This window comes from Alternaria atra (assembly GCF_907166805.1).
Source record: "Alternaria atra isolate CS162 genome assembly, contig: 25, whole genome shotgun sequence".
NCBI lineage: Eukaryota > Fungi > Ascomycota > Dothideomycetes > Pleosporales > Pleosporaceae > Alternaria > Alternaria atra.
The window spans coordinates 1,877,255-1,896,140 of NW_025091323.1; the positions used below are offsets into that span (position 1 = coordinate 1,877,255).

Below are 18,886 nucleotides of genomic sequence, written 5' to 3' on the forward strand. Positions count from 1 at the left end.
TAGTCGATGGTAGCAATAGCAGAGAGCAGTTCTCTGTAGTCACGCCCCGATTGATAGCGGGGGAGTGGTATGTGTAAAGCTAAGCAGGGCCTATCGCGGCCTGATGTCCTTGTCGGGGTTGGGTAAACACGACTCAGTCGACCGCTCCCCCAGCAACCGCCGCGCACTGGTCAGGGTGCGGTCCCACTTTGCTCACCACGTCACCTCAATCTTCAGCTCTACACCGCGACATTTCCAAGTTTGCTGCATCTTGGGCATGCGCTTTGCACAATAAGTACTCATTTGGCGCCCGATTATGCATGGCACGTGTAGTTGTCTGCCTTTTATGCATTGCGACACCTATAGAACTACTGCAGACCCAAACAGATGTTCATAACTACGTCTTGTTGACGTGCGCTAATATGAACAGACGACCTCTAGCTTTCTTACTAGAACCGACCTAACAGCAGTAGTCGCGCACGACTTGTCGCCTCGCCATAGCTCAGGGCGCCACTCGAATATACTGTATAGGGCGAGCTGGTCACGATTCATTAGACGTTGTGTAGCTATGGTTCTCGCATCGGGAGCCAAGTCTCATCGACCATCGCCATCACCATCGCCGAGAATATGGAAATTGAGGTAAACGCATTGTAATTTGTCAAAAGCTATTGAGATCGAGAGCTGCTGAACGCGGGAACAAGAAAGTAGCACCACTAGGGCGTGCAATGTAAAAAAGTCGATTCCTCCTCAACTTGACTGCCTGATGGAACACCAGCGAGCGAACGAATCGCTTATTGTCCGTTCCAAACCTTGGGGCCGGGCATAGTGTAACTCTTGGGGTTGTTCCACTTGTTGAATGCAATGCCCGGGTCCTGGGCGGAGTATACACCGGGGATCTTGACCTTGGGAGAGAGGTTGCCCTTGCCGGAAGACGCAATGTTGAGCTGGAAGCACTCCATGTAGAACTGGGCCTTGCCGACGTGACCCTCGTGGAGGCCGATGTGCTCGACACGGACGAGGTACTCACCAGCAGGGATATTCTGCTGGATGGTCCACTGAAGAAACCAAGTCAGTGTATGTCTTGCGTGCATTTCGTGCAGCCACAGCTTACCTCAAGGCGGTCCTTTTGCCAGCTGTCCCAAGCAGTGTCCACGCCGGGCTGGCTGGGGTTCTTGAGGCCGCTCTCCATGACCTTGATCCAGTCACCAGAGCCGTCATAATCGGCGACCTTGCCAGGAGCCTTGGAGACGTAGACGAAGCCCGGACCGGGATGCTCAATCTTCTCGTTGTTGAAGAGCTTGAAGCCGAGCTTGTCACCAGCCTTGACGTTGTAGGTCTAAAACGAAGTCAGTATATGTCTCATACGCAATTCTTACAGAGACACTTACAGCAGTTCCTCCGGCTTTGGCGCCCTTGTTGCACCTCAAGTCCGGGGAGTTCATCATCTCCTGTGGGAAGCTTGGCATGTACGAGTTCGTGTTCTTACGGGTGTAAGCATACTCGCCACCGATAGAAGCACCGTTGACAATGAGACGGTTGAAGATGTAATGGGCATTTGCCCCCAGGGGCGCAAGCAGGGCGAAAAGAGCAACAGCCTTCATGTTGTAGAGAAGAGGGTGAAATATGTTCAAAAGAAGTGAATGTAAAAGTTGGAGAAGCGAATGTACTGGTTAGTATCGAATGCTAGTGATTGCGATAATTCTTACAACATGGCAGCTGTCAGATACTTATACTGGACGACATCCTGAGCATGGTTCACTTCATTGGAGGGATATCCATTTTTCTGGTCCCTAAATTTCATCACGAACCCATCTATTCTGACTCTTCATCTATTTCTTGCCAAACCACCCCACCCCCAAGGCGTCATAAGTCATCATAAGCCCTTAGTACCTAGTCGCATAGAAAGTCTTATTTGTTCTAGTATCACTTTTGATTAAAGCAGGAGCGTTGGGACAGGTCGAAACACATATAACCGGTGGCCAAGCCAAGCCTCACCAACACCACCCATGCATATTCCGCCGTCGCCAAGATCTGGGGATATCATGTGTTTCACGTTTTGAATCTCTTGCGCCTTGGCGAATATGCAGCAAAACAAAGTGCCGATGTGGGAATTCTCCTATTCGCTGCGTAGAGGCTTATCCGCAGTGCTAGTATCCACTACCCGCAGTTCGGATTCGCATCGCGGTGGGCTAGAGCTTGCAAATGTTGGTCAGCGGAGCTTTTGGAACATCGTATCGGTCCCCCGACAATATTGGGAAGAGTTGCGTGAGGCGACGACTCAGTCTCTCTCTAGCATGTTTCCTAACGAAACATCAAAGCACTTGTGGATCTACTGGAAGTAGGACGTCCACCTGCCTGTCAAGCTCCATATCCCTGTGTGCGTAGATGATGTACTTTCGCATCATCGGCTGCAGAGGCTCGAGAAGTAAATGACGTTCAGCAATTCAGACAGGTAGGCACATTCTTCTTGTCTTCTTTGCTCCAAGAATAGATTCAAGATTGCGGACAGCTCGCCATGCTGGGAATAGCATGTCACTTTAGAGAAAGCGGCTCACTCCGATTCACCACAGCTGTCTTTAGGGCCTATGGCAATCCACTACCTCATCAGTGACGGAGTTCACAGTGTCTTATCGCATCCAGCGCTGGGGCGAAAACGTATCGAGGTCTTCTTCCTCACCCAGAGTCAAGAACGAGGTTTGGGTAACTACGATCTTGCGAAGCTACGGATGTGACCTCAATAAATCTTCTATGAACAACGTATCGCAGCGTACGATCGACCTGGTGAGGTAGGTCATATTGTCCAATGATACGGGTGCGGCGTTACCCTCAAGACTTCTGTTGGCAAATGTAAATCTATGTCACAGCTTGCACGAAGCCTTCTAAGGTTGCCGGGAAAATAAACCGCTCGCAATCGAGGACAGTGGAGCTCCATCTGGGCATTTAGCCTCAATGGCCTTGCCAAGTATAGCCAAAGACCCCGGTTGTCTTCAGACCTGTCTACCTGTGCGGGAGATCCTCTACGAATCAGCCCGCGAGTGCAAGAGTCTCTATGGATTTGCGATATACGATGGCGACCGAAATAGAATACTGGGACTATTTTCGGTGGGATGTCACATACGTACCCTTCCAGAAGGCATGCAGTATCTGTATCTTGTGCGCGGCTGTTCATATTGCGAAACAGGCAATGGAGACAGAGGCCAGTCTAGGTATCTCAAAAATATGGAGGGGGCGGTATTACTATACAATGGAGATGCATTCGTGATCAAGAATAAAACATAATGGTCTCTGCATCACTTCTCGAGGTTATCTTGCCATATCAGTACAGTGATGGCTTGAAGTCATAGCAAGGGGCGACCTTACATTTACTCACACAGTGCTCTCTAGTCTTCTAAAAGTTTTCTCTTTCTCGGTCATACACTCCACTTGAAAGAAACTTCCTAACTTGGAACATTTGCTACACAACCAAACACTTACAAGCTATCTAAACAAATTTCACAGCTAGAAAGATGGTGCACTACAACGAACTACATCCAAGTGAGCCTCAGCAGCATGGAACCTTCAGCGCCTGTGATGCTGTCTGCACGGAGATCTATGACTTTGTCCACAACGTCTGAAACACAGAAATGACCTTGGAAAATCTATCATCGAAATGCCAGCATTCCCGTCAACTACTCGAAGAGCTGAAGACTGCTTCAGATAGAGTTAGGAGCGTCGGTACGTGTAAGCAACATGACAGCCTAGCTGACATAGTATGTTAGCAGCGAGAAGCAATCACTCTCATTCAAACTATTGACCGTTCCGTAAAGCAAAGAGTGCTTCGGAAGACGTGAGTGTGACACTGCTGTGATCATCCACTGCTCCTCGAAATTGAATCTGGCTAAGGGCATTCCAAAGCCAGCGACCTAGACCCTCTCGCCTTGCCTACGTAAATGTTTATCCACCACGTTCCACACAGCCAAAGCCTCAACATACTAGCCCAGAAGCTTTGATCGTGCCACACTCCTAAGTCCACTCACCACGAACGTTCCACGGTCGTGGTCGAGCAGAGCAGAGTCATAAAGTCCAGCCTTGTCATGAACCCCAGGATAGCCATGATGATCATGCAGGCGCGTATGCGGGAGCAGACACAGCTAGAAATGCAAAGACGAATGCAACTGGAGGCACAAATATGGCAGGGTATGATGGAGGAACAACGCCACAGGATGAGAGAACAACAACGCATGACAATGATGATGATGATGATGATGATGGCAGCACAGCAGGGACAAATGAGGGCGGAGCATATACGTATGGCTGGAAATAGTGCGGAAGGATCGATGCCTCATTTTCCACGCGGTCCGCTCTTCTTTCCAGGGCAGATGGGCGGTCCAGCAACTGATCCTCGAACCCGTCTGCCAACCGGTTCTCCAGACAGTGAGCCAAGCGAGTCTGACCCTAGTGAAGCTTCGCCGAGAGCACCGCGCGCTGGTGTGCGATACGGACGACCGGGGGTCGTATATGGAGATTGGGAGGTGGAGGACTTGAGTGATGACAAGTAGAGAGATTTCCAGACCAGCGATGTTCGTAGTAGCCGACAACGTAAAAGCATCGACGATCGTTGGTTCTGTATTTTCAGCAGCACACCATTGGTATTGAGAAAAGAAGAACGAGACATTCAAAAACTCATGAGTGATAATTCTAACACATCCCAAGCTGTTGCACCCTAGTGCTGTGAGGAGACATGGCATGCACTGCATATGTGATCACTAGTAATACTCAATAACCATCAGTAGTCGCTATTGATGCCTCTCACATCGTGAGATCCGTTAAGCTCTCGGTTATATGCCGCATCAAAGGAGGCCATACCGGTTCTGCTTGGTAAGCAGCGTTGACAAACTGAAATGATGAAGGCTATGAAATCACGATGGAAGGGCGGCGAAAGGGGCTGGTAGCGCAAGTGGGGTCGACCCGCCTCCGCTTTCCTACGAAGCAACAACGCCCGCTCGCGGGCGTAATTGCCATTTCGGGATGTCAGCGATTCCTATTACTATGCACAGTATCGCAGCTTGAGGACGAGATTCGACACGATATCGTTCATGCAAAATAATACTTACAATGCAGTCCCCGAATAACAGACAGTCCAACGGGCACATCAATGGTTACGATCAGCCGCCAATCGGAGCCCGTCTGTTTTCCGTTCAAAAACCACCATCATTGGACGACTTCAAGAAGCTCACAACGGAGTCTGTGCCCCTTCACTATCCACTTGCAAAAGCCGTTGAATCGAACGTTCCTATCTATAATCTTCCCGACTATCGCTCACTCAGTTCAGAGGAGCGCTCTGCACTTCAGGATGAGGTAAGTGACTCAGCACGAACTGTAAACAAGACCCTGACTTCGTACACCCATATATAGTGGTACCACATCCTCCTTTCTGGGCCAGGAGTGTTCGTCACGAAGGGCCTTTACAGAGACACGTCTCTACTTGATAAAGTAAACGGTGTCTACGCAAACATCATCGCAGAAGAAAAGAAAGTGGCTGGCAAACGCGGTGACCATTTTGCCGGAGCTGGTGAGACAAGCACCCAAAAGATGAGCCAGCGGTGAGCAAATGAATCTGATAAGATATCTTTAGGAGCGAACGATCGCATCTGGAACTCCCTTGGGAAACACTGCCTCTCCGACCCGAAAACTTTCGCAGAGTACTACGCAAACCCGTGGTTGCCACTCATTTCCGAAGCGTGGTTGGGCCCACACCATCGCCTGACAGCGCAAGTCAATATTGTGAAGCCGGGCGCAAAGGCTCAGATTTCTCACCGAGACTACCATATTGGATTCCAAGATAACGAGTCTTGTGCAAAGTTCAATAAGGCAACGCAAGTTGCCTCGCAATTCCTTACCCTACAAGGAGCAGTCGCACATTCAGAGATGCCGATAGCAAGCGGGCCGACTCGGTTGCTGCCGTTCAGTCAGAAGTTCGAAGAAGGGTATATGGCTTACCGCATCCCTGAGTTCCAAAACTACTTTCTGGAAAATTATGTCTCCATGCCGCTGGAGATGGGGGACGGTCTCTTCTTCAACCCAGCTTTATTTCACGCTGCGGGACAGAATGACTCGGCTGATATTCTGCGTTCCGCGAATTTGCTCCAGATTTCATCTGCCTTCGGGAAGCCGATGGAGTCAATCGACACACATGCACTCATCGAAAGGACCTGGGATGCAATTTCAACGATGTACCGAAAGGACGGCTTGAGCGACGAACTCAAAGCGCTTGTCAGTGTCGTAGCAGAAGGGTATTCATTTCCGACCAACCTTGATAGAAGGGTACCTGAAACTGCCGGCATGGCCCCCGACAGCGAGCAAGATGTGTTGATCAAGAGTCTCAAGAGGAATGAAACAAGACAGGCGGTTTTGGATTCGCTAAGGACAATGCGAAAAGAGTCCATGGCCTAGCCACCGTGTTCGTGAAATACGTCTCGCGATTCACCTGAATGCTCAATGGCCCTCATGATGTGATATAAACTAATATACACGAATCTGATCCAAGCAAACATGCCGTAATATACAAACTGTGTTAGCGCAAAGTCCACTTCGCAAACTGGGACGTTCATAGTGACCAACGGCCACGACAAACACAAACCTAACTCAGTTTGTACATGTGTTCGAACCCTCCAACCCTTATTACTAGCCACAAGAAGCAGAACTCATGACTATCCCGCTGGAATAATTGGTTCATCCGATCATGGCGCACACCTTAGTCGAACCCGAACAAAACGCAAAAAACGGAGTCTTGGAACCTTTGCCGAAGGACCGAAACACAGTCCTTCGACCAGAAGAAAACCCCAACGGCTCTCTTCCAACCTCACCTATACCTCCAGAGTCATCACACGATGTCAGATTTCCATCTCCGACACTATGTAAACCTATCAGGTCTCCTCAAGTGGCACCTACGTCTATCCCCGCAACTCTTACATCAGATGCTGAATTCCGGATTATCGAAGCCGAACTTACAAATTGTGAAATGACCCGCGAAGCGCTAGCACGACGTGAAGCTGTACTTCAAGAACGAAAAGCGGAGATAGTTCGAGAAAACAAGATGCGCCTGGACAAAGAGGTACGCGACTTGGCGATGGGAGATGAAGAGGAAGATATGAACGAGGGATTGTACATGCGCGAGGTGCAGAGAAGAATAGAAGCAAAACTTCAGAGGGCAGATGGGAACACGAATGAAGCAATGGAGAAGAAGGTACAGCAAGTAGAGGAAGTAAAAGAGGCTAAAGTCGTTCCCGTCAGTGCACCAGAGCGGAGACGACTTGCGCATCTTACGTTGCTTAAGAACGATCCTAGGCTTGGCTGAGAATTATCATATATTGACATAGCACCATGTGATCAACTCCTAGTTTGTCTTTGTCGTACATGTCAAATTACATTATCCTGCCGATGCTCTCTAATATCTCCTCTGCGCCTCATTCAAGAGTAAAGAATTCAACAATCTCTGGAAACATCCTGCTCATCCTCTCCACTGTGATATGATCCACCTTGATGATCGGATCAAGTTTGTACGTGATCCACATCATCTTCATATCCAAACATGTCATCGCTCGAGCTCGTATTGAGATTTCGCCTAGCATACGTCAGCAGTAGTAACAGACATGGCGGAGTTAACTGACGTCGGTGTTCTGCAGCCATCTCTTCGATAGCCTTGTTGAGATCCATGATTTCGTCTTGCAGCTTCGTTAGTTGTTGGCTATAGCGCCAGTTCGCGTCGCGCTGTGCTGTGGTTGATACGAGCGGATGTCTAGAGGAAGATGACATTGTGAGTGCGTAAGTATCTCTCAATACGAAAAGCTGAAGAATAAGGTACAAAAAGTGATTAAATATTTTTCTGGTGCTTTAAACTACGTCAAAGACCCATAATGGTCCTCTTGCTGCTGGCGCTGATACCAACACGCATACAACGAAACATACACAACATGTCAAGACTGAAGAACGAACCACATTCATTGACATGCTGAGATACGGAACCACTACGTTTGAGTGTCCTTGAAGCTCAGCATGGTTGTGTCAGCAGTGTTCGCTTCGCCATGGAATGCTCAGCCATTGACTGGTGTACCGTAGCTGGGCAAACAAAATCAGCATTCCATATTTCCGCTCGTACATATATCATCAAACCACATTGTTAAAGGCATCTTTCCTGAACCTTCTACATATTGATTATTGATAGGTTTTGACTTCGTCAGTATCGATCAAATCCCTCGATCAGTACAACGACTTCTCGAAGCCGAACTCAACAGTAGCTATATTCGCCACCTCAGCACCCACTCACTTGGGTTTCCGAGCATGTCACACACCACTCCCGACAATCTCCTCAAGCTCGCCGCAGACCTCAACAAACTAGGCAGAGAGCTATGTGCAACAGGCGGCAAGCTAGCCCAGGCCGCAACGACTCTCGAGCAAGAAGCTGCAAATGTCGCCCTGGCGAATGCGCACCGATGGGGCGTTGATGTACAGGTATGTGATACCCTTGATTTGATAATCAGTGTGACCGACTTGAGTAATAACATAATATCGTAGGTTGCTGTGAGGGCCGGACCGCATGGTCAATGGGTTGGACAAGGTAACGAAGTTGTTATCAATGGGGCGAAGAAGTAGTAGTGGTGGTGTCAAGCGGGAGAAGAAAGGAAAGGGAGACAAGACCATGGCATGTGCATAGGAGTATGGAGGGTCCAAACTCGAATCAGCAAGGCAATAGGATCGCCCAGCGCGGCGGTGTGTAGCACGAAAGGGAATCGGGAAGTTGAGGAACTACAAGAACACGTTCCTGACGCTCACATGTTGCAATACTGATTTCCCTAATTCTTAATGACCAACCCAGTGCTACATGGAATTCGATACATTTCTCAAGACGAAGGCGCGGATGAAGGCTTTCCCCAACTTGCAGCTCACCTTGCTTCTTCAAGAACTAGCGCAGCAGAGTTTTATCAGATCATCAGATAAGATGCGACACCGGACTAGCTGCCACCACTCACAGCTCAATGTCAGCCCCGAACCATCTCCAGCCTATATTGGTGGTGCAAATTTGATAGATAACGCGGAGACATGCTTGTTGTGACTGGTTGTTCTCGAGTCAGAAACATGGTCTGAACTCGGAAGGTGGAAGTGCAAGTTCCGTGGTGGGCTGATTAGCCAAGCCGCGAAACTGAACACAGGCAGCTGTTGGACATGCTCCCCAGTAGTCGAGGGTGCGACGAAACAGAACGATCGTCACAAGCAAGTGCACGTATGAACTGAAGGGTAAAGTGTGGTCAACAACGCCGGTGGCATTGGTCTTGATGTCTTGGTTCGTCATTAATCTAATCATTGGCTGCGGTAGCCATCTGAATATTCTACAAAGATAGTAAGAAAGGTTGTTTTTAAAAGAAAATGGGTATAATCCCCGTCCTTGCTTCGTAAAGAGCGTCAAGACTCGGGGGTTTGCTCAAGGCTCCACACACATGAGAGACCATGCAAGACTGCATACAAACACCAGTGCATATCAACACCGTAGATGGTGGATGGAAGTGCTGTAGGAGGGACGTATGGCAGATCAAGTACTGGTACGAGTAGGGTACTATCAGCCGATGTTGTAGTGCGAAACGGCATCTAGCATGGCATGGTCCTCGACCTTGGTCATGGGTGAGAAAGACGCTCGGCGCCTTTCCTCAGCTTCCTCAATCAGTGGCGCATGGGGGCCGTCAGACGGTCGTGGCCTCAGAGGGCGCTGGGCATGTTGAAGAGTAGTGAGAATGCTGCTTGCGTCCAGCTCCATCGCACTGTACATGCCGGGTTCCATGGTGAACGTGTCCCTGCGAGCCTCTTGTCGTGCAAATGTCTGTGGAACGGGCTTCAGTTGACGCCAGTCCATATCATTCGGGTCCGTTGAAACCCGGCCGTCGAGCAACTTGAAGGCTTCGCTGCAACCAACAGTTCTTCCAGTGCCCACGGGCGACGAGAAGCCAGCGTTCATGTCGATGCTGGTGGAAGCCTTGGGTTCCATGATGTCGAGAGAGCTGCTCTTGCTTGAATTGCGCCGTGAGCTCGAAGGAGTTCCCTCGCTCCGGAGCTGGGCGACCCTCTGACACCATGCTCGCTGCTGGGGGTTTGACTGGCAATCAGCGCAAGAGCCTGGCCCAGTCATGGCCATCTTGGGCTTGACGTCCTCACTCGAGGAGCCACTCGCCATGCGCGTCAGTGAGGTTGACTCGTCGGCGCTGTCTACACGAGTGGGAGGATCGCATATACAGATCTCCTTCTGTCCCTCACAAAAGCCACAGTCTGTAATCTTGGACTCCTCCATCGAAGGCGCGAATGCAACAGGGTGATGTTTCGTCTTAAACTTCTCGGTGAAGTCCACCTCGTATTCTACGTGGGGGTGTTTCTCGTCATCCAAGTCCTCATGACCGTCGCGAACAACTCCGGCCATGGCCTCGCCCGAGAATTGCAAGTCGTGGGTAAGATCGGCGAGACATGCGCAATGTTCAGGAGTGCATCGGTTGCAGCCTGACTGCATGTTCTGAAGCGGTTGATCGTGGCGTGCATTTCGGAGCATGGCGAAGTCGTGGTTTTGCTCAGGAGGCCCATTCTGAGCACTCATGGAAAGACCCTGAGTATCTGGAATACCGCCTTGTTCATATATTTTCAGTCTTTGCTCCAGTAGTCTGTTGGCCTCCTGCGATTCATGCAAAGATCTTGCTAAATAATGCATACGCTCTTCCATAGCTTGTAGGGTGCGTGCATTCGCGCTATCTTTGTCATTCTGTTCTTGCTTCATCATGGCGACGGTTTCAAGCAGATTCTGGACATTCTTCTGCTTTCGCTCGCGGAAATTGCGCTGCGACGCACGGTTCTGAGCCTTACGTCGAGATTCAGGCTCTTCGGTGGCAGGCTTGCGGCCAGGCTTCGGGCGGGGTGGGACGGTGTGCTGCTTGCTCGCAGGGCCCCCGCCCGACTGGCAGGGGCCATTTGTGTTGCTGGTGGCAGACAACGTGGCGGTGTTCAACGAGGGATGCGGGGCCTTTGGAATGAGGTCTGGGTGGCTGTCAGTTGTTGAAGTGGATGAGGGTCAATCACGCGATTGGGACATGTCTCGCAGCCGACAGCCGCGGCGAACCGTTGGTCCATCATACGCGGGAAAAGCAAAAGTGTTACTTACGTCGGCTGGTAGAGGAGCGGCGGTCTTCAGAGCCTGCAACCCCGAATGCACTGCTTCCTGGCGATTCGGCGGGCGATGAAACAGCGCTGTAATTTGCAACGGGCGTGTCGGCGTTGTCGTATGCAGCAGCGTCGTTGGACATGTTGACGTGCTGCAGCGTGAGGTACGAATGGGGTGGTCGTATGTTATCAGATGAAGATCCTGGGTTATCTGATCGAACCATCAGCCGACGTCTTTCCCCGAGCGATGCCGAGCTCGGAGCGGAACGGATCAACTCACCGGAACCGAATCCAAAACCACTCATACCTCTCGAGGCAGGCAGCGACTCCAAGACATCAGGCTCATAGCCCACCGCGGTTTGGGAGGTGGAAGAAGGGTAGGGCATGGGCGGGGGCATGGCGTCCCGGTTGTAACAGTAGTATACACCATCATCCTCGTAGTCTACATTTCCACGACGGTAGAGCGCGTATTGCCCGTATGGGTTGTAAGGACCGTTTCCGTTATTCATACTGGGCAACTAGTACGACGACGAATAATGCAGGCGAATGAGGAATGTAGAGGGTGAGTAACTATATGCAAGAGAATAGCAGGTTCGACTTATATAGCATCTCTGAATTTGCGTGTTGGCTGCTCTTACTCCCGCTTTTACATATGCCACAAAGCGAGCTGGTACCATCGTACCCTCTACTATGTCCCAGGTTCTTAAGAGTTTCCAGTCTCGAACTCCTGCGCCGTTACTGGTAGAGCCAAACAATCTCATGTGGGTCCCGCGGATAGAACTCTTTCCGCCTCGCTCCCATCACTTGGTCTTATTCGCAAAACATCAAATGCAAATAGTTCCAGGTATGTGCCAGTATAGCCTCTGCTGTTGTCAGCCCAGAGTCATATAAATTACTGATATCCCACCTCCGCCACTCAAGTCTTACATCCGATTTTGTCTTATCTTTGAGTAGAATCTTCCTAAAAACTGAGCTTTGCTCACTCATGTTGGCGAGCCTATTGATGGACCCTCCAATAAGCAGTCATGTATTGTCTTGGGATATCCCAAGCCTAATCACACACTCAGGATCCATCCGTGGTATCAATACGCGAATCCACGTTATACGAGAGGCGAACCGGACGCTTTGTTGGACGACGAAGAATCAACATGGTAGAGCGAGAAGGTTAAAACATGCCCTCCCAGGATGCGAATGGAAAAAATTCATATAGAATACTTTGGAGTCGGGACGCACCGCGCCACATCAGAGGCAAGGAAGACGCCAGTGGCCGCCCGAGTTACTGGCCACAACCCTTGGAATAGCCTGGCACTCCTCGCTACATCCACCAAAAAAAACCCCCCCATGGGCGGTGCAATTCAGTAGCGCTATATCGCAGGCATGCGTCCTCTGGATCATCTACAGTCAGAGCTAGGCCACGTAGGAGTGGTAGCGAATAGGAACTTGCCTCGAATATCGGATGCCGCAGCAAGCGTTGGACGGAGATGATCTGGCCGCCTCAGTGACCCCAAAAACGGTTGATCTTGAGGATTTGGGGGAGACTCAAGAATATGAATTCCGCAAATACAGTACCGAAACTGTTGTTTTCACTACAACGCGGATAAGAGGTCGGATACAAATAAGTATTAGATCTGGGATGACACTATCATCGATGAACTAAATCAAATTATGCAATGACATGGTGATTGAGTTTATACCCACTTCCAATACCGATGGCTGAGGATGATGCTTACGCCATGTCTGCCCCATGGACAAGGCGTGGCGAACCCCACCCAATTTGAGGCCCACTGAATGCTAACGCCCTTGCACATGGATCCGCGGGGACAAGGTTCCTACATTGAAGTTACATGTCAAGATCTTTCAGAACGTGAGCCTAACATGGCTCGGAGTTTGCGCATACTGCGTGACGGAGCTCGACATCGCATGTGCATCGCAATGATCAGTGACGCACATTTAGCCCGCACCTTACTAGTATGCTCTATACAGTTATTCAAATACCTAGAAAACGCTTTATCTACAGAGTCAGCCCGCACTCCTGCTCTTGAAGGTTCGCGTTGTCGTCCTGGCTGAGCTAAACTCGAAGTTCTGTGAACGTTTTGAGGTCACCATTACACTCACTGCAAGCATTATCCAGGCTTCTTGAGCAGCCCAACCTGTCAGACGACTGAGAGTGATGATCGCCGCATTACCAACTTAGCTTTGATTGTGGGGGCAGACACTTGGAGAGGTAGTGGCACTCCCGTCAACTGTCGCCACCAGCGCAGACTCAAATTGCAGCTGCCAATTCAAGTGGGATATTCTCGACCGCGGTGATCTGCACTTCATGCGAAACCAATCGCTAAATTCGAAATAATAACGAACATTTCCACTAGGTCCGTTACTGCGATCCTCAAAGTCAATCATCTGTGCCATCACAGCCACCAAGGAACACGTTTTGATCCCTCGGCGACTGCGGGAACGACACCCGAGAAGCCGCTTCTACCCAAAGTACACTTTTAACTCGTCAAGAAATGACATCCCCTTTGGGGTCACTACCAACGAACTTGATCTCCCAATCGGATGGGCGAGCTATCCAATAGGCGAGGTGCAGGCCCGACTCCGCGTTATTGGATCAGCTTCCGCATCGTAGGTTTAGATGTAGTCACGCGGTAATACTTCCATTTGCTGTGCAGTACGCGCAGCATTTATGAGGAGGATACGATTTCTAGAAATAGAACGACGATAAGTTTCATGATGGTCGCGTGACAACCGGAAAGGTTTAGTGTTCACCTGAGATGCTAGTTCCCACTAGCGCCCGCTGCGGGCCCTGGAATCGTTGCCCGGACCCTGGTTTCTGGGTGGGGCATTGCAATACCCTATGCACCTCCATCATCGACTCAATAGTAACCAAAGCGGTTGGTGTGTCTTCTCCCCGATTCAGGTTCCCTTTCGCTGGTGCGGAGCTCTGTGAGTCTGGACTCAATCTTGAGTGGGGCTGCACAGCCGGAGTACTACAGCCATCAGTGCAACTCTGGTAAGAGCAAATCTTGCCAGTGAATGATGCAAGAGAATAGGCAGCATCACTGACATACTTTCTGATACTACTACGAGGGGACTTTGGACGTGAATGCTGTCGGCTGCTGCCGTGGTATCTGTATCTCTTGTGCTGGAGGGCGACTGCTACTCACTGAGTTCACGGTGCAGTTCCGACACTAACTTGAGCAAGCATACACATAATATGGACAAGATATTCTCTCATAGGATTATCCAAAAGTGCATTGCGTCAAAAGACGTCGTTATACTGCCTGCGGCGTCAACGTTCAGATGCACCTCGTTGCCAAGCACTTCCAGTGTGCGTCCTGCCAAAACCTCTGCTCAAAGCACCCACAGCACGTATGCAAACACCACAAACGCTAGACGCCATTTCACCTATTCAAATCCAGCCCTTGGCCTATGCACTCGCCCTGAACACTACACTACCACCATGTCTCCATCTAATCGTCTCACGAGCGTTCATAACGTGCAGTGCGCGAGCAAGTGCCTGCTCAGAGTACCCCTTTCCGTCCACCATCTCACGCTTGAGCGTTGATAAGTTGACTTGCCAGCCAATGGGCATACGTCGTCTGAGTTCCTCCTCGACTTTGTTGACCTCGTCCATGAGCTCCTTCGAGCTCTGACCCTCGCCCTGGTTCACCGCGTCCATGGTAGAAGCAAGGAAGAGGCGAATTGCCTCGTCGACATGCGACTCGTCGGCAATGGGCGACAGCGATAACTTGGCCAGCGACTCGGTGATACGGATGATGGCTTCTAATTGACGAACGGTGATGGGGATACTGGATCGTTGGTTCGCGTTGATCTCCGAAGCGTGCACTTGCCGCCTGATGCTGACGAAGTGACTGGAAAGCTTCTCTGCTGCCTCAGGCGAAAGACGCGGTGCGCACTTTTGCCGACAGTATGTGATGTAGCGCTTCATCTTCTCAATCGGAATCTCGGCTTGTACGGTCTCTTCGACACCCCGACCGCCCATCGCAATACCCATGACGTGCTTTGCTATCCGCTCGTCACGGCCGCGATCGTGTTCGTCGCGCACGATGAAGATCATGTCGAAACGCGACAAGATGGTGGTCTGGAAGTCAATGTTCTCGCCGGGTGTCTTCATATCGTCATAGCGACCGAAGATAGGGTTAGCGGCCGCTAGTACTGAGGTTCGCGAGTTGAGAATCGTGGTGATGCCTGCTTTGGCAATGGAAATGGTTTGTTGTTCCATGGCTTCGTGGATGGCTACTCGGTCTTCGTCGCGCATCTTGTCGAATTCGTCAATGCACACTACGCCGCCATCGGCTAGAACCATAGCACCGCCCTCGAGATAGAACTCCCGCGTGTTGTGGTCGCGCTGAACGGATGCGGTCAAACCGGCTGCTGAAGATCCCTTTCCGGAGGTGTAGATGGCGATTGGTGAGACCTTCTCCACGAACTTCAAGAGTTGGGATTTGGCAGTACCTGGGTCACCAAGGAGGAGTACGTTGATATCTCCACGAAGCTTCATCCCGTCCGGCAGGATTTTCTTCGCACCACCCATCAGTAGACAAGCGATAGCTTTCTTGATATCCTGGTTTCCGTAGATGGAGGGTGCGATGCAACGAGCGAAGACTTCATAGATGTCGGGCCTCCTGCTCATCTCCAGGAATTCTTGCTCCTCCTCCTCGGTGAAGACTGCGTTGCCTTTGCTGCCGTGGTCAACCTCTGCGTGAATGCCGACAGCTCGTATGTATGGGTTGCGGATGGCTACCGCCGCGTTGCCAGCACGTCTAGAACCCTTTTGCTGATAGATGGAAAAGACACCCATCACCGAACACCGTGTACCTGGAACGACGCGATTTGCCAGATACCGATCTGCAGAAATCATTATGTGTCGCGGCAGTTCGCCGACTGGAACCTGATCGGGCGCTTCCTGAAGCTTGAGCACTTGCTGGTCAATGAACTGACAGCGCTCGTGCATGACATAGTAAGGGTCCAGCGGACATTGTTCCCCGCTCTCGCCCTCTCCCTTCTTTCTGCCACATGTTCTCGGGAGAGAAACGCCGGAGAAACCACCTGATACGGGAAGAATTTCTTCATGCTGGCAATTCCTGCATCGTATAGCCAACGCGGTGGATTTGGACGAGAGCGTCGAGGCACCGATAATGATACCCGGTATACGAACGAGTTGGGAAACGTTGGTGGCGGTCAGGTCGCGAATTGAAAGTTCGGAAGCGTTTGAGTGGAGGAGCAGCTGGTGTTCTGGGAGCTGAATGTTCTTTTGTGAGGGGTAAACGATGCGCTGTGTACACGACTTCAATGCCGACTCGAACTAGACTTTGTCAGTATGCGCATGCAATGCCAGGCTATGCGACATACAAGGGGTATGATTTCTGCTGGGTTCTGTCTAAGATCGTGTGCAAGCTCTGGACTATAGCTGATAAGATGGGCGACATCAATATCGCAGTAGTACTGCTTCAAGAGAACGTTCTCGCGTATTTGGTCTCTGCAAATGGTTAGAGAAGCGCATTTGGTGGATATGATGGTCTTTTCTACCTGTAGACAAAGATATTATCGAGGGTAAAGTCCATGATAAAGTCGACAAGCGCCTGTTGCACGCGCGAAGGCGCAGCTGCATCTTGCGGACCATCGCCGGCTTGGCTACCGAAGAGGCTGATCGAAAAAGGTGTTTGTCTGTCCGCCATTATATGTGTCGTGTGTCGTCAGTCGTAAGGGTGACTGTTGCTTGAGGGGCAAGCACGCCGTCGCTAGGGGAGACAAGGACGCGCTTTCCTCGCGATTTCGCGCTAGGCCGCGCGCTTTCCATTTTGCACCCGTCTTGGGCCTAGCGCTCCCCGCCTGCAACTCTTCTCAAGCTCCACCGCCCAACGATGCTCGTTTCTTCTGAGTTGTACCCAGTAAAACTCGACCCTAAAGGTATTGTCTGATTTACAGGTTAATAGGCCGATAGGACAGATAATAGTGTATACATCTACCTATGGCGTTCGTTACAACTAACCAAAAGCGAGCTTCTTTGTCTCCACTTCCCACAGAAGCATGGCCATCGCGAGGTATTCAACAGCCGGATTGTACACGCCATTTTGTGCTAGTTAGCACCGTATTTGCATCCTATCTTCTCGCTTCACAAATCGAAGGATGCCAATCAAGACTGGTAAAAGTCTAGTTACGACGGCATTCCCCATGAATCTGTGCATCTCTCCTCATATCTGGATTCAGACTACACAAGTGTACGTACAGTACTTAAAGAGCACATACATCTGATTGAACCGCTGTATGCTAGATACCTCACATTCTCTGCGTTGGTGTAAATGAAGCTAGGGAGACGCAGGATCATTCGACACGATACGCATCTAAGGCTCGATATCATCACATTCAGCCACCGTTATTCCCTTCGCATAGGGCTAAGCCCTCACCAAACCGAGTATCAGCAGCCATTGAACATGCCAAGACATATACGCTTTGCCCGTCATGCGCCTTAGGGCCCACAGGTTCCCGACGCTGGAGCGCCGGTCCACTGAGTGGGCACATACTAGGTCTTGGCTAGGTATCGTTTCCAGTGGGGCGTTCCTACCAAGCACGCTTGTGCCGACGAGACAGCCACATTGGCACCTTTTGTTCCTTGTTGTGTGTCCGTATGAGTGGCCAGGCGTATACACGTGGACTTTATCATGCCTCTGATTGCTCCTGGCCTCTTGTTGAAATCTTTATCAGAATTTCTCAGAGCTCGCGTGCTTCGGACGTACACTAAATCGGTCTCTAGGTTTAAGACGCCCGTGGTCATACTCAAGACAAGCCAGGCGATTGATACGCGAATCACAGCCTCGTTCCAATCAGGAACCCGCTCTACAGCTCTTCGAAGCTGGCGGGGGAGAACACTGAAGTTTTTTTTTGATACTCGAGCAGAAAATACGGCCTTCCTGTTGTAGAAATAGTCACCGATCAGCTCGAGTGATCCTTTGGCCAACTTTCGAGCACGTCGGTGGTATGGTAACGTCGTGGTGGCCTATGTGGAGCAAAAATCATGCGATTCGGTTCCAGACATCTTCCATGCATTGATCTGATGGATTTCCCTTGGTATTCGCCGTCGTTGTCCTGAATCTAGTATTGAAAACACGGAAGTTCGGCAAGGACAAGACACCTAAGTGGCTCCTCAGTTTCAAAAGGCTCTGGGCTACAAAATCTCCGCTGTGGTATTACTTTCCCACTCCACACCATCCACGAGTATTATGAGCAACGCGTGCCGCAGGTGGTAGTCGCGATTGGCTCTCAGTGCCCACTACGGCTAACCCAAAGCGGACAATAATCTCGAGCGGAATCCTGGCGCCAAGCGAACCCTCCCATCCTACACACTTACAAGTCGGTGGAGATGCCAAATGGGACAACACTAGTTGTCTGGACCCTAACGACTTTCTAGATCGCAGTGAGAACTGTATCTTCCAAGCTGCCCAGAGACTGGTCATGTCTAACAAGGCTTTTGCGATGACTGTGCCTCTCCGAAGATAGTGTTTAGAGGCACACATGAGACCACTGCGAGCGCTGGTTGGACAGACGTCTAAAGTATGGCGTTACAAGGTTCTTCATGGCTGAATGGCGAGATATTCACATGCGTTGGCATGATAAGTATATAGATTGGGTCGCATCTCATCAAGGTGATACTCAAGCAGTACTCGTTCAGCACAAGTAGTCCACTAAAACCAAGAACGGTACAGGACTATATATCAAG

The 18,886-nt window shown here is 50.5% G+C and overlaps 6 protein-coding genes across 6 annotated transcripts; 3 read left to right on the plus strand and 3 right to left on the minus strand.

Annotated features, from left to right (window-relative positions):
* Positions 1-770: 770 nt before the first annotated feature.
* ALTATR162_LOCUS5646 (uncharacterized protein) lies at positions 771-1,580 on the minus strand (the record flags this gene model as incomplete). Its single annotated transcript, XM_043313265.1, has 3 exons — positions 771-1,034; positions 1,091-1,315; positions 1,368-1,580. The coding sequence occupies 3 exons, from the start codon at positions 1,578-1,580 to the stop codon at positions 771-773; spliced, it is 702 nt and encodes a 233-aa protein (XP_043169200.1).
* A 3,493-nt stretch (positions 1,581-5,073) lies between these two features.
* On the plus strand, positions 5,074-6,411 carry ALTATR162_LOCUS5647 (uncharacterized protein; the record flags this gene model as incomplete). The annotated part of the gene is made up of 3 exons (XM_043313266.1): positions 5,074-5,316; positions 5,374-5,530; positions 5,594-6,411. The coding sequence occupies 3 exons, from the start codon at positions 5,074-5,076 to the stop codon at positions 6,409-6,411; spliced, it is 1,218 nt and encodes a 405-aa protein (XP_043169201.1).
* Positions 6,412-6,700: 289 nt separating this feature from the next.
* Positions 6,701-7,315, plus strand: ALTATR162_LOCUS5648 (uncharacterized protein; the record flags this gene model as incomplete). The annotated part of the gene is made up of 1 exon (XM_043313267.1): positions 6,701-7,315. The coding sequence occupies one exon, from the start codon at positions 6,701-6,703 to the stop codon at positions 7,313-7,315; it is 615 nt and encodes a 204-aa protein (XP_043169202.1).
* Positions 7,316-8,298: 983 nt separating this feature from the next.
* ALTATR162_LOCUS5649 (uncharacterized protein) lies at positions 8,299-8,610 on the plus strand (the record flags this gene model as incomplete). The annotated part of the gene is made up of 2 exons (XM_043313268.1): positions 8,299-8,469; positions 8,533-8,610. 2 exons carry the CDS (start codon positions 8,299-8,301, stop codon positions 8,608-8,610), a joined length of 249 nt encoding a protein of 82 aa, XP_043169203.1.
* A 961-nt stretch (positions 8,611-9,571) lies between these two features.
* ALTATR162_LOCUS5650 (uncharacterized protein) lies at positions 9,572-11,657 on the minus strand (the record flags this gene model as incomplete). Its single annotated transcript, XM_043313269.1, has 3 exons — positions 9,572-11,025; positions 11,150-11,359; positions 11,429-11,657. The coding sequence occupies 3 exons, from the start codon at positions 11,655-11,657 to the stop codon at positions 9,572-9,574; spliced, it is 1,893 nt and encodes a 630-aa protein (XP_043169204.1).
* A 2,918-nt stretch (positions 11,658-14,575) lies between these two features.
* On the minus strand, positions 14,576-16,847 carry ALTATR162_LOCUS5651 (uncharacterized protein; the record flags this gene model as incomplete). Its single annotated transcript, XM_043313270.1, has 3 exons — positions 14,576-16,474; positions 16,522-16,648; positions 16,699-16,847. 3 exons carry the CDS (start codon positions 16,845-16,847, stop codon positions 14,576-14,578), a joined length of 2,175 nt encoding a protein of 724 aa, XP_043169205.1.
* Positions 16,848-18,886: the final 2,039 nt, after the last annotated feature.